We start from the raw sequence: 14,423 nt of genomic DNA, 5'->3' as shown, positions 1-14,423 counted from the left end.
TGAGATTCTAGCAGATGTATCACAAATGCTGCATCCCACTTCCTGTAGGCATCTGTTTTCATCTTGTGATCTTGTTTTTCCTCCGTATGCCTAAGTACCTTCCTTCTACTGTTATTGCTTAAGTGGTGTGTCACTTTGGTTTTGAAAACAAACTTCTGGCTGCTTTTCTGCCAGGCAGGGATTCTGCCGCCTTGAGCCCCTTCCCCTAGGCTTCTGCTCTCGCTTTCACGGCTGAGCCTGTCTTCGTGTGTTCCAAGTCTGGCTGCTCTAAGCCACCCCCACAGCCGGGGGGCCTTACAAACAACGGGAATTCATCGCTCGTGGTTCTGGAGCCTGGACATCCAAGATCAGGGTGCCGACTCAGTGTTTGGTGAGAACCTGCTTCCTGGGTCACCGATGGCCGTCCTACTGTGTATTCTCACAGCTGAAGGGACGAAGGGGCGCTCAGGGCTTCTTATCAGGTCACTGATCTGGTTCAGGAGGCTCCACCCTCGTGACCCAGTCACCTCTCAGAGGCCCTGCCTCCAGACACCATCACAGCGAGAGTCAGGCTTCAACATGTGGGGGGACACAAACATTCAGACCAGCATAGATGATGACAGCTTTGGGTCAGATTCCTCAGTGAATGGTTATGACCCTGTGATCCATGTGGACGCCTGGTATTCTGTGCTGACACCACAGCATCATTTCTGCTGAGGCCCTGACACTCTCATCCCCTTTTTAGGGCAAAGACACAGGCTCCGAGAGTTAAAAGACGGCCTTGCCTTCTAGGGCTGTGCGGAGTGTCCAGGCTGGGCCAGGCTCACCAAGGTGAGGTCCCCACCTCTGGGGCTGGGACAAAGAGGCCAACTGAGGGCCGTCGGTAGTGTGAACCACCCAGCTCCTGGTACTATCCAGGAGACCAGCCTGACCTTTGAAGCAGAGGGGACCAGGTAGTCTGTCATCAGGGGGGTCACCCAGCTGTAACTGCTGTGTCTCAAGCCCTCGCAGGCCCGGCGCTGTGCTGAGGGCTTCCTGCCGACTCGGCACAGTGGTGCCACTGGGCAGCGCTGCCATTCCCATGTCACAGATGAGGTTAAACAACAGGCCCAAGGCCACAGAGCAGGTGGCAGCAGGGCTGGGGTTAATCCCAGGGCAGGAAGCCTGGGCAAAGTGGTTATCTGCTGCTGCAGAACAGATTATCACAGAACGTAGAGGCTTAAAATACTTATGAACATTTATTATCTCTCAGTTTCTGAGGGTCAGAGATTTGGGAGCTGTTCAGCTGGGTGCTTCATGCTCAGGGTCTTTTATGAAGTTGCAGTTGAGATGTTGGCTCCCTCATCAGAAGACTAGATTGGGGCAGGAGGCTCAGCTTCTCAGAGGGTTCACAGGTACAGTGCTGGCTGTGAGCAGGACACCTCAGTCCCCGCTACGGGGCCTCTCCCTGGGCTGCGTGAGCTCCCTGCAGCATGGCGGCTGGCTGCGTCTGGTGGACCATCCACGGGGGGCGGAGCAGGGAGGAAGCGGCAGTGCCTTGCATGGCCCAGCTTCGGAAGTCACATGCCTCCACTTATACCAGACTCTCTTCGTTAGAACCGAGTTACTAAGTCCTGCTCACACTCAAGACGAAGGGAATTAGGCTTCATGTTTTGAAGGGAGGGCGCGTTAGATCCCTAGGGCTGCTGTAATGAAGGACAACAACCTGGATGACTTCAAATAACAGGAAACTTCCTGTCTCATAGTCTGGAGAACAGAAGTCTGAAACCCAGGGGTTGGTTGGGACAGGGCTGGTGCCTTCCGAGGGCAATGAGGGCAAGTCTGTCCCAGGCCCCCCAGGTGTCCCTCGGCTTGTACGTGGTGTCTTCCCCGTGTCTTTGCATCGTCTTTTCTCTGTGCACGTCCGACTCTGTGTCCAAATTTCCCTTTTCACGAGGACCAGTCCTACTGGACTAGGACCTACCCTAACGATATCAGCTTAAGTTGATCTTCCACAAAGACCCTGTTTCCAAAGAAAGGTACAGCACAGGTGCTGAGGGTTAGGATGTCAGCATTTTTTTTTTAAGTTTGTTTATTTTATCTTTTTTAAGACTTTATTTCTTTATTTGACAGAGAGAGGCTCAGCGAGAGAGGGAACACAAGCAGGGGGAGTGGGAGAGGGAGAAGCAGGCTTCCCGAGGAGCAGGGAGCCTGACAAGGGGCTCGATCCCAGGACCCTGGGATCATGACCTGAGCCGAAGGCAGATGGTTAACAACTGAGTCACCCAGGCACCCCTATTTGTTTATTTTTAAGTAATTTCTCTACCCAGTGTGGGGCTCGAACTCCCTACCCTGAGACCGAGAAGTCGCATGCTCTTCCAACATTGCCAGCCAGGCGTCCTAGCATCTTTTTGTGGGTAGACAATTCAACCTATAATAGGATGAGCATCACATAATTTGTGGACATATTTAAAAAAATTTTTTTTTTTTTAAGATTTTATTTATTTATTTATTTGAGACAGAGAGAATGAGAGAGAGAGAGCACATGAGAGGGGGGAGGGTCAGAGGGAGAAGCAGACTCCCTGCCGAGCAGGGAGCCCGATGCGGGACTCGATCCCGGGACTCCAGGATCATGACCTGAGCCGAAGGCAGTCGCTTAACCAACTGAGCCACCCAGGCGCCCCTGTGGACATATTTTAAAACTGTCACACTAGGGGAGGAGCAGGGATGGCCCAAGCAGATGCCCAGGGTGGGAATGTATGTGGCTTGGCTATGGGCTGGTGTGTCAGTCGGGGTGTGTTGGTGAGTGACTGGAAGTAAGCCTGGGTGGGACGTGAAAGCCAGGCTGAGTAAGGAGCAGGGAGGCTCAGAAGGTTTTTGAGTAGAAGCGTGGCCTGATGCAGGCAGGGCTGAAGGAAGAAGTCCAGACGCAGTGCAGTGGGTTTGGAAGGAGGTGCTGCCCTTTCTCCTCCTGCTGGAGAGAGACCCTTGCAAGCTGCTGCCTCTGCCCTGGGCGTGACCCCAAGCTAGGCCCTCTTGCACCCACTTCACTGGTGCCCGCATTGCCCAGGACAGGGTGGGGAGACCCTGGGCCCCCTCCTGACCTTGGCTGCTTCTCTACAGAGCTGGCGGCCCACGGGGACCTGGTGCTGGGTGCCGTCTGGAGCCGGGACGGAGCCCTGGTGGGCACGATGTGCAAGGTAAGCAGCTGGGCGGTGAGTCTTAGGGAAGTGCCTACGGTGGGGACTGAGGCATGCCCGGCTCTGTGCCGGAATATTGTGTTGAGGAGCACATGTCCTGGGCTGTACCTGGCGGGCTTGGTGAGATTTATGGGGCAGAAAAGCACTCAGGTCAGGGGCATTTGTGAATCCCCTCACCTCAGCTGCCCTCACACTTTCTGCTTCACACCTGCATCTGGAAACCCCCACACCCCTTCAGTACCAGGGCCTGGGGTCCCTCTCAGATAGGGGCTCAAGTTAAGCCCCATGCCAACCTCCCCCCCGGCCCTGTTTTGTGTACTGGACTCCCCTCCATCCTCAGCCAGCCTCATCTGGCTGCTGTGTGCTTTGTCCACACTACTGTCCTTTCCAGAGCGTCGTGTGGAGCAGCGTCCATACACAGGGCTTTGTGCTGGCCCTCACACCCAGTCCGCAGGCCTCGGTGTCCTCACTGACGCCAGGCCCTGTGCCCACCTGGTCCCCTGCTGGTGAGAGTAGCAGACATGGGCCAAGGCCTCTTACAGATGAAAAGATCAGTGTGAGCCGTGACACGGGCTCTGAGAGAGGGACATGAGGAGCTCTGAGCTGGTTGAGAGGCCAGGAGGCTTGGCCTCAGGCAGGGGCCCCAAAGGAAGAGTTACTGGGGTTGGGTGGGGAGAGCTGGGCAGTGTAGCGACAGGTGCAGGCCTAGAAGGGGCTGGGTGCAGAGAGCAGTGGGTGAGGCTGGAGTCATGTGTACAGGGTTATGCTTACCGTAGAAGCAGCAGGAGACCCTGGGGCGTTTAAAGCCAGAGGGGTCCGTGGCATGAGGTGAGCGGATTTGTATTTTGAAAGCTCCCCAGTTTCAGTGTGGACAGAACATTGCAGGGACAGGCAGTATCTAAAAGGGAGGACAGGACGCCTCCTGGGGGTAGTAGAGGCCCTGAAGGAAGGGTCAGAACCTGTGTGGGAGACGGAAGGAGCCACGCCGTGGCAGGAAGGAAGCCAAGACAGGGCTGGCGGTCTATGCTCTGAGGGCCAGGGTGACAGGGTCCCCGAGGGAGGTGGCTGGGGACACCAGGAAGAGTCGGCTGAGGGGTGAATAGCGCTTATCTGTTGGATTGGGGAGATGGGTGAGCTTCGGGACCTTTGGGGATGTGCTGCGTCCTAGAGCCACACATGCAGTATGGAAGGACATGGGAGTCTGCAAGGGCTCCTCTGGGGGCTCGCTGGGGGGGTGTCAGGGGCTTCTCTGAGGGAGAAAATGTGGGTCTGCATACTTGGGGAATCCTCTTTTCAAATTTCTCTGCCTTCTTAGAAGCGCCATTTCACAGGGTTTTTCCTAAGATTTATTAATTTATTTTAGAGAGCGAGAGCATGCACGAGCAGGGGGAGGGGCAGAGGGAGAGGGAGAATGTCAGGCAGGCTCCCCACTGAGCTTGGAGCCCTATACAGGGCTCAATCTCAGGACCCTGAGATCATGATCTGAGCTGAAATCAGTCAGACACTCAACCGACTGAGCCACCCAGACACCCGCCCACCCAGTTTTTTAAATCAGCTTTTTCCCCATTTGGTTCATCAGACAGTAGGTTCTAGACATTGGCCTGTGCTCTGGGGTCCATGGGGCTGCCAGCCCCCAAGGAGCCCCTGCTGGAAGGCGGGGTGGTCACACAGCATGGTGTGGTTTGCTTGCTCAGGTTCCATGCGGGCAAGCACGGCTTCCCAGGGACAGTAAGGTTGGGCCTGCCCTCACTGAGGAGGAGGGGACAGGTGTTCCAGGCAGCTGGACAGGGTTCTGGGCTGTGACCGCCCCCTCCAATGAGAAGCCCTCTGTGCCCTGCATTTCCACGCCCTTCACTCGTGTGTGAGAGGCGCACTGAAGGAGACCTAGAGGGAGGGACAGAGATGCTCTCGGGAAATTCTTACTTTATGGTGACCAAAGTACAGTCGTTTGTGCTTGTTTTACTAATTTGGGAGAGCAGGGGAAAACTAAAGAAGAAACATCACCTGCGATCCTCCCACCCAGGGACAACACCAGTCACCATTTTGACATCTTTCTGTCTCATCTTTTCCGAGGCATCTCTTTCTGTATGTGTGGAGATCATGCTCTCCAGGTTACTCTACCCTGCATTCTGTTCTGCATAATAAATATGTTCTCCAGTTCATCAGTAACTAAACAACCATCATACAAAATATCGTATAGGTTTACCAATTTACTGTTTTTATAAATTGTAATATCTGAATATATTTGTATATAGATTTTGTTTCTTGGGGCACCTGTGTGGCTCAGTCGGTTAAGCGTCTGCCTTCGGCTCAGGTCATGATCTCAGGGTCCTGCGATCGAGCCCCTTATTGGGCTCCCTGCTCAGTGAGGAGCCTGCTTCTCCCTCTCTCTGTGCCACTCCCCTGCTCTTCCTTTCTCTGTCAAATAAATAAAATCTTTTAAAAAATATTTATTTATTTGAGAGCTAGAGAGAGAGCAAGCACGAGCAGTGGGGAGGGAGAGAGGGAGAAGCAGACCCCCTGCTGAGCAGGGAGCCCAATGTGGGGCTCGATCCCAGGACCCTGAGATCATGACCTGAGCCAAAGGCAGACGCTTAACCGACTGAGCCACCCAGGTGCCCCAAATAAATAAAATCTTTTAAAAAATAAATTGTTTTTGTTTTTTTGTTTTGTTTTGTTTTGCCTTTTGTTTTTTGGGTTTTGTTTTCAACATGACTTAGCTTAGAGCAGGGGCTGGTAAACTTCCCTGCAGGACCAGACAGTAAGTACTTTGGGTTTTGCCGGCCACACTGTATCTGTCGGCACCACCACCTTGTAACAAGGAAGCAGCCACAGACAAAATGTCAGTGGGTAGGCGTGTGCACGTTGAAGTAAAACTGTATTTGCTGAATCAGGCCTGGGGTTGGATTTGGCTGATTTGGCCTGTGGGCCTTAGCTTGCCCACCCCTGATCTAGATTTTTACCAGGGATATTGCTAGCTTCTAGGCCATGAAGATTGGTAAGGTGGTTGATAGATTTTAGCCAGCTGTCTTCCAGAGGAGTAAAGCCAGCTCTCATGGAGGCTGTGCTTTGCAGGCTGGACTTTGGGAGGAGACTTGTGTGTCTGTAGGTGAGCAGACCTGCTCTCTGAGCCTGCGCTCCTCACTTGAAGAATGGGGGCAGCAGGAGTACTGGTTCCGCAGGTGAAAGCCCGGCCACTGGGGCAGGGCCCGGGCTCTGGGCTGCCTGCCCTTCTCTGGCCTGACAGCCCCAGTGGGACCTGGCAGGGATCAGATCTGCAGCCACATGATAGCTGGGCAGCTGTGATGGGGGGTGGCAGGAAGGCACTGTGGTTTCCCCAGTGGCAGAGCTGCCCTGGGCGGAGGAGGGCAGCATCCTCACAGGAGGGGTAGCTGTGGTCTCCTGTATGAATGTTTTGAGCAGGGACTGGCCATAGCAGCCCTTGTACAGACCAGCCTGCCTGGACCATGGCCCTGGAGAGGGAGGGAGGAAGCCAGCTGCGGGGCTCAGGGCAAGCGGGGGACACCTCTGTTAGAGCTCCCTGGCCACTAGGCCAGACTGCTGCCTGTGAGGGGGGTCCCACCAGTTGCGCACCTCGTGCCTGTGGATATGACCTGGATGGCCCTTCACTTAGTAGCTGCAGCCCCTGAGACCAGTGTAGGCTGTGGCCAGGAGAGGTGGCTCCTCTGGGTCTTACATTCTCTGTCCCAGGCCCCCCACCCCAGCCCCAGGCAGGATGTCTGAGGGTCAGGTGTCTAGAGGCTTGACGTGGATCACTGCCTGTGGAGCAGTCAGAGAGGCACCTTCTTTCCATAGAGCTCACAGCTCAGCATGGTTGATTCTGTTTTTGCCGAGGCTACAAAGCGATGGATTAGGATGCAGGGATGTCTCCCAGGGTTTCTGCAGCCTGGTGAGGAGTTGCAGGCAGCTGCAGGTAAAGGAAGGTGGGATGGGCTGAGGGCACGTACAAGGCCAAGTGAGAGCAGTGGGCGTGGTGTGGGGGGCACAGCATGGGGGGTGGCACTGTGGGGGTGAGACAGGAGGGGACATGAGGAGACTGTGAGGAGTGTTGCAGCCCCCAGGAGAGGGGGTGGTCGGGCTCCAAGCCTTGGTGACCAGGAGGAGGACCTAGAGCATGGGGAAGAGGTGTCAGGTTTGGAGATTTCATGCACAGGGTTTACTGCGGAAGTGTGCAGGAGCTGTCCAACCCCTCCTCCCCAGGGATCTGAGCCCCATTTACCACCTAGTTTGGATGGTGGGTGGGGGCTGAAGAGCGACCCAGTTGCAGAGTGCCCCATTGTGTCCTGCCCCCTCCTGTTGGTGTGATGACTCAGCTTCTGGCCTGCTGGTGTCCCCTGAGGAAGGATGAATGTGATGAGGCCACAGCTCAGGCCAGTGGAACTTCCTGTCCCCTCTAGACCCAGAGAACCTAAAGTTGTAGGGAGGAAAAATGCAGATTTCCTGAGTGGGTCGCTGGAGTGGAGCCCTCCCCCCTGCCCTGCTGTTCATGGACCTAGGTGCTCCACCTGTGGGGACACAGCACCTTACAATGCTGTTGTCTGGGTGCAGCGTCCTGGAGGGGACGCTGTCCCAACAGGGTGTGACCTCCACTCCCATGACCTGTCAGCACCGTCTCGGGGGGCACCACAGTCCCGCGTTCACTGCCACCCTCTTCTATAAAGGGGGGGTCCTCAGAATCCTGGGTGGGTATGTCATATGCCAAAACCTTTGGGGAATGTGCAGAAGGGGAGGTCACCCCCATGACTGAAGGTCAGGAGGAGGTGCCTGTGGGTTTGTCCTGAGCATGTTGAGGGAGCCAGTGAGTGGGCCTGCCCTCAACAGGAAGGAGCCTGAGCTCTGCTTAGCCTTTGGTGGCAGGCTGGGCTCTTGGTTTACATACAGGGCTGCCTGAGTCGGGTGGGGTGTGGGAAACACTCTGCTTCCTCCCAGAGCCTCCCGCTGTCCACACCATCTCCCACCTGGCTGGCTGGTTCTACCTCTCAGGACCCCTGATTCCCTCCCCCTCCTGCTCCCCTCCCCGCGCCTCCAGCTAAAGCAGCCGCTAGGGGGCGCGCCGGCCCCACGGATGGCCAGGCCAGCGGTGCTCCGGCTCCACGGGGTCTGGTTGTGCCTGTGAGCCCAGCTGTCTGTGCATCTCCAAAGCCCAGTGCTACCCCCTCTGCCACAGCCCGGCCTCTGGTGCCCAGTATGACCCCTGGTGTGGATCCATTGTCGAACTCTGGCATTTGCTGGCCTGGCTGCCTTTGGGGAGACCCGGGGTGGCAAGAATTGGGACTTTGACCCTTGAGAGGTGCTGCCATCAGTCGTCCTCTTCCTTCCTAGGGCTCAGGGGTTTGCCTGGGTCACGGAGCCCCTAAGTGGTGGAGTTGGCTCTGTCGCTTAGCTGAGAGTGGCCCTTGCTGCCAGAAGACATCCTCTCTCTCTTTTTTTTTTTTTTCTATATTTTATTTCCAAGTACTCTCCACACCCAACGTGGGGCTTGAACTCACGACCCTGAGATCAAGAGTTGCACACTCCACGGACTGAGCCAGCCAGGCGCCCCAAGGAGGCATTCTCTCTTGCCTATCATCTCTCAAGATCCTCTGTCTCTCACTGTCTCGCTGTCTCTCCCTATTCTCTGCCTTTTGCTGCCCTGTCTCTGCTCTCCATCTCTAGTTGTCCTCTCCATCTGTCTCCGTCTCTCTCCGTGTTTCACGGTTCTTTCTGCCTGTTTCGGTCCTGTGTGTGTCTCTGTCCTCTTCTGTCTCGATACCGCATCCTCCTGAGCCCAGAGCTGCGGAGTGGTGTGGATTGGTGCTGCTGCACAGCTAGCCAGTTCCTGGACTGTGCCTGCTTCCCATCGACACAGCAAGTGCTCAGGAAACGGCAGCTGGGAAGGCTTTGCCAGGAGTGACCCAAGACCCCTGGGACCCCGCCAGGTGCGTCAGGAAGACCTGGGACTGGCCTGCCGGGGGAGGCCAGGCTTTCGAGGCCCCCAGGCTGGCCCCCCCTTGTCCAGTTGTGCATTCAACCACCACCCCCTCCATTCCCACCGTCTACTCTCCTTGCATGGCCTTGTCTTCCCCTTCATGTCACGTGTCAGCAAGTTCCTGTTTCCACATCTTTGTTCATGCATTTCCACTTCCTGTGAATACCTTTCCCTTCCCAGTGCAAGCTCTGCTTGTCCTTGGAGATTCATCTCAGGTCTGAGTTTCTCCCCGAAGTTCCCTGTGACCGCCTGTGGGTTGCAGAGTCCAGTACTCGGCAGGGACTGTTTGCTAGCCCTGCATCCCAAGCACCTGGGCGGGAACCAGGCAGAAACTGAGCAGATAGCACCAAGAGTTCCTGTATCCCTCCTCCCCGCATCTGGTCTCATGTTGGTTGGTGTGATGCATTTGTTATAGTTAAACCAATATTGCTACATTGACTAAAGGCCAGAACTTACACTACGGTTTACTCTTGCTGTTGCATTGTCGGGGTTTTGACAAATACACGACATCATACACCCACATTACAGCATTGTTCAGAATAGCTTCTCTGCCCTAAAAGTGCCCTGGGCTTCACGCCTTTGTCCCTCCCTCCCTCTCCCAAACCACTGGCAACCACTGACTTTTTTGCTGTCTCCATGAGATTTGCCTTTTCCCTAGTGTTATATAGTTGGAATCATACAACATGTAGCCTTTCCAGATTGGCGTCTTTCACTTAGTAATGTGCATTTATGGGCCTTCCGTGTCTTTTTGTGCATTGACAGCTATTTCTTTATAGTGGTAAAAAGCACGTCATAAAATTTACCATCTTAACCATTTTTAAGTAGACAGTAAAGTGAAGGTTACTTACATTGTTGTGAAACAGGTCTCCCGAACTGAAACTCCATACCCATTAAACAACAGCTTCCCTTTGCCCCCCCCCCGCCGCCCTTGGTAAGCACCATTCTACCCTCCATATCTGTGATTTTGACCAGCTTAGATACCTCATGTAGGTGGAATCATGTACTGTTCGTCCTTTTGTGACTGGCTTATTTCATTTACCATAATGTCCTCCAGGTTCCTCTGTGTTGTAGCATGTGACAGGATTCCTTTTTTCGTGCCGAATAATATTCCATTGTGCATGTATACTACACTGTGTTTACCCACTCCTCTGTCCGTGGACACTTGGGTGACCCCCACCTCTTGGCCGTTGTGCAGAACAGTGCTGTGAGTGCTGGGAATAATAATGTGCTCTGTGTGACCTCTTCTCTCTTCTTTTGGGGATGTACTCAGTAGTGGAATTGCTGGATCATAAGGTAATTCTATTTTTACTTTTTTGAGGAACCGTCACACTGTTTTCCACAGTGGCTGCACCATCTTACTTGCCCACCAACAGCTCACGAGGGCTCCAACTTCTCTACATCCTCGCCAAGGCATGTTGTTTCCTGAGTTTTTTTGTTTTTGTTTTTTTTAAAGGTTTTATTTATTTGAGAGAGAGAATGAGAAAGAGAGAGCACATGAGAGGGGGAAGGGTCAGAAGGAGAAGCAGACTCCCTGCTGAGCAGGAAGCCCGATGCAGGACTCCATCCTGAGACTCCAGGATCATGACCTGAGCCGAAGGCAGTCGCTTAACCAACTGAGCCACCCAGGCGCCCGTTTCCTGAGTTTTTGATAGTGGCCGTCCTAATGGATGTGAGGCAATATCTCATCGTGGTTTTAATTTGCATTCCTCTGATGATTAGTGATGATGAACATCTTTTCTTACCTTTTTGACCATTTGTCTATCTTTGGAGAAATACCTGTTCAAGTCCTTTGCCCATTTTTTAAGTAGAGTTATTCAATTTTGTTGTGTTGTGTGAATTCTTCATATATTCTAGATATTAATCCTTTATCAGGTATGTGATTTGCAAAAGTCTTCTCCCATCCCTTAGGATGACTCTTTACTCTGTTGATTGCATCTTCTGAGGAACAAAAGTTAGGTTCGATATAGTCCCATTTGTCTGTTTTTGCTTTTGTTCCCTGTGCTTTTAGTGTCCTATCCAAGAAATCATTACCAAATCCATCATGAAGTTTTTCCCTTATGTTTCTTCTAGGAGTTTTATGGTTTGGCTTCTTACTCTTTCTCTATATCACTGAATAATATTCCATTGTGTGAATGTACCACAGTTTATCTGTTTAGCTGTTGAGGAACACGTTGATTGCTTCCAGTTCTTTGCAACTTTAAAGGTGTTATAAACATTTATACAGGTATAGGTTCTTTTTTAAAGATTTTATTTATTTGAGAGAGAGAGAGAGAGCATGTGCGTGCTCGCATGAGCAAGGGGAAGAGCAGAAGGAAAGGGACAACCAGACTCCCCACTGAGCATGGAGCCTGATGCAGGGCTTGACATGGGGCTCCATGTGGGACTCCATGCAGGGCTTGATCCCAGGACCCTGAGATCATGAGCTGAGCCAAAGGCAGATGCCTAACCAACTGAGCCACCCAGGTGCCCCTGGATATCTCATTTGGGTAAATACTTAGGAGCATAACTGCTGGATCTTTTTTTTTTTTTTTAAAGATTTTATTTATTTATTTGACAGAGAGAGGCACAGCGAGAGAGGGAACACAAGCAGGGGGAGTGGGAGAGGGAGAAGCAGGCTTCCTGCTGAGCAGGATGGGGCTTGATCCCAGGACCCTGAGATCATGACCTGAGCTGAAGGCAGACGCTTAACGACTGAGCCACCCAGATGCCCCGCTGGATCATATTTTAAGAGTATTTTTGGCTTTGTAAAGATTTTTATTTTATTCTATTTATTTTTTTGGTAGAGAGAGAGAGCACAAGCAGGGGGAGTGGCAGGGAGAGGGAGAAGCAGGCTTCTACTGAGCAGAGAGCCCAACGTGGGCCTTGATTCCAGGACCCTGGGGTCATGACCTGAGCCGAAGGCAGACACTTAACCAACTGAGCCACCCAGGTGCCCCAAGAGTATTTTTGGCTTTGTAAGAAGCTGCCAGGCTGTCTTCTAAAGTTGCTGTTCCATTTGCATTCCCATCGGCAAATAAGAGTTTCTGTTGCTCTATAATCTTGCCAGCATTCAGTGTTATCATTTTTTAAAATTTTAGCCATTCTAATAGGTGTGCAGTGGTAATTCACTGTTGTTTTAGTTTATAATTCCCTAATGAGATGTGATATTAAACATCTTTCATGTGTTCACTTTTCATCTTGTGTATCTTTTTTGGTGGGGTGTTCATTCAGGTCTTTTGCCCACCTTTTAAATTGGGTTGTTTTCTTATTTTTGAGTTTTAAGTGTTCTTTGTATATTTGGGATACAAATCTTTTCTCCTCTACATGCTGTGCAAATATTTTCTCCCAGTCTCTGACTTGTCTTTTCATTTTCTTAACAGTGTCTCTGTAGACCAGAAGTTTATGATTTTAATGAAATCTAGTTTAATCCTTCATAGATCATACTTTCGATGTATCTAAAAAGTCATTGCCAGGGACGCCTGCGTGGCTCAGTTGGTTAAGCGTCCAACTCTTGATTTTGGTTCAGGTCATGACCTCAGGGTTGTAAGATTGAGCCCCATGTCGGGTTCCATGCTCAGTGTGGAGTCTGCTTGAGATTCTTTCCACCTCACTCTCCATCCCCTTCTGTTCCTCCCCCAGCTTGTGCACACTCTCTCTTTCTCTCTCTCCAATAAAGAAAGAAAAAAATTTTTTAAACAAGAAGAGAAAGTGAATTAAAAATAGATAAATAGTCATTGCCAAATCCAGGGTCACTGAGATTTCCTCCTGTATTATCTCCTAGAGCTTTTGTAGGTTTGTATTTCACATTTAAGTCTGATCCCTTTCGAGTTGATTTTTGTAAAAGATGTAAAGTCTGTGTGTAGATTGATCTTTTTGCTTGTGGATGTACAGTTGTTCCAGTACCATTTGTTGAAAAGACTGTCTTTTCCCAATTGTACTGCCTTCACTCCTTTGTCAAAGATCAGTTGACTGTATTTATGGGGTTCTGTTTCTGGGCCGTCTGTTCTCTTCCTTCGGTCTATTTGTCCTTATGCCCATACCACACTGGATTGGTTAACAGAGCTTTAGAATAAAGTCGGGCATTATCTGTCCTTCGACTTAGTCTTCTCCTTCAGTATTGTGTTGACCGTTTTGAATCTTAAGCCTGTTCATATAAACTTTAGAATCAGTTTGTTGATAACCACAAAATAATTTGCTAGAATTTTCATTGGGATTTTGTTGAATCTGTAGATCAACTTGGGAAGAACTGACGTCTTGACGGTATTGAGTATTCCTATCCATGAACATGGAATATTTCTCCGTTTATTTAGTTCTTTGATTCTTTTCATCAGAGGTTTGTAGTATCCTTCCCATAGATCTTGTACGTATTTTGTTAGATTTATAGCCAAGTGTTTCAGATTTTTTGGTGCTAATGGAAATGGTATTGTGCTTTTCATTTCAAATTCCAATTGTTCATTTTTGGTTCATTGTTTTTCAAAATATGAATCCATGCTGATTGAAACAAGGTAGAACTGTGCTAAGATGAAAACAGGAAAGGCTGGGCGCCTGGGTGGCTCAGTTGGTTAAGCGACTGCCTTCGGCTCAGGTCATGATCCCAGGGTCCTGGGATCGAGTCCCACATCGGGCTCCCTGCTCGGCGGGAGGCCTGCTTCTCCCTCTCCCACTCCCCCTGCTTGTGTTCCTGCTCTCGCTGTCTCTGTCAAATAAATAAATAAAATCTTTAAAAAAAAAAAAAGAAAGAAAGAAAACAGGAAAGGCTAATCACCCCTCACCTTCCCCCTCCCCGGTACCCAGCACTAATGCACAGCGCATGCTATTCGAGACCTTTCTTCTTGCTCAGCAAACTTGCAAAAGCTACAGGAATGTGGTCAAATAGAGATCTATGTTTATTTTTGCTGCAGCAGAATCACACCATCCATGTTACTCTGCACCTTCCTTGTAGCCCTTAACAATTTATCACGGCCAAGCCTGTAAGTAGTCAGTGGATACAAATTCTGCCCCCTCTCTCCCCCACTTCTTTATGCATGTACATTTGCGCATGCACACACTGATTATTCCACAGGAATAAAGTCCTTATGCAAAGTATGGGCATTTTATTTTGACATATATATACATATATAATATATATATTTATTTTTTGATCTACTCTTATCTTCATCCTTAGGTAATCTGCATCAGTAACCGTATGCTGAGTGATGGTTAGGATGTGTAAGCTCGCCATCCTGCTTAGACACCAGGTTCTTTAGATGTAGAAATGGTATCATCTTTTGTGTTCCTCTGGGCTGGGCTGAACACAG

The 14,423-nt window shown here is 51.0% G+C and overlaps 1 protein-coding gene across 7 annotated transcripts in view; it reads left to right on the top strand.

The window, feature by feature from the left end:
• The window catches only part of CORO7 (coronin 7), a 67,181-nt gene that overhangs the window by 8,964 nt on the left and 43,794 nt on the right, over positions 1-14,423 (top strand). For 6 of the 7 annotated variants that reach the window (XR_010411821.1, XR_010411820.1, XM_064592471.1 and 3 more), the window contains one exon: positions 3,082-3,158. Coding sequence is in view for 5 of the 7 variants with exons in the window: in XM_064592471.1 (XP_064448541.1) it covers positions 3,082-3,158 (77 nt within the window). In the remaining 2 variants the exon portion in view is untranslated. Of the gene's footprint in view, positions 1-754; positions 811-3,081; positions 3,159-14,423 lie in introns of those variants that run through there. The other variant, XM_064592472.1, reaches the window with a different exon arrangement.

This window comes from Mirounga angustirostris, unplaced genomic scaffold (assembly GCF_029215605.1).
Source record: "Mirounga angustirostris isolate CCGP_5_RB_7025 unplaced genomic scaffold, mMirAng1.0.hap1 SCAF_5, whole genome shotgun sequence".
Taxonomy (NCBI): Eukaryota; Metazoa; Chordata; class Mammalia; order Carnivora; family Phocidae; genus Mirounga; species Mirounga angustirostris.
The sequence above is the reverse complement of the archived record's forward strand: the minus strand, read 5'-3'. Positions and strand labels throughout refer to the sequence as shown.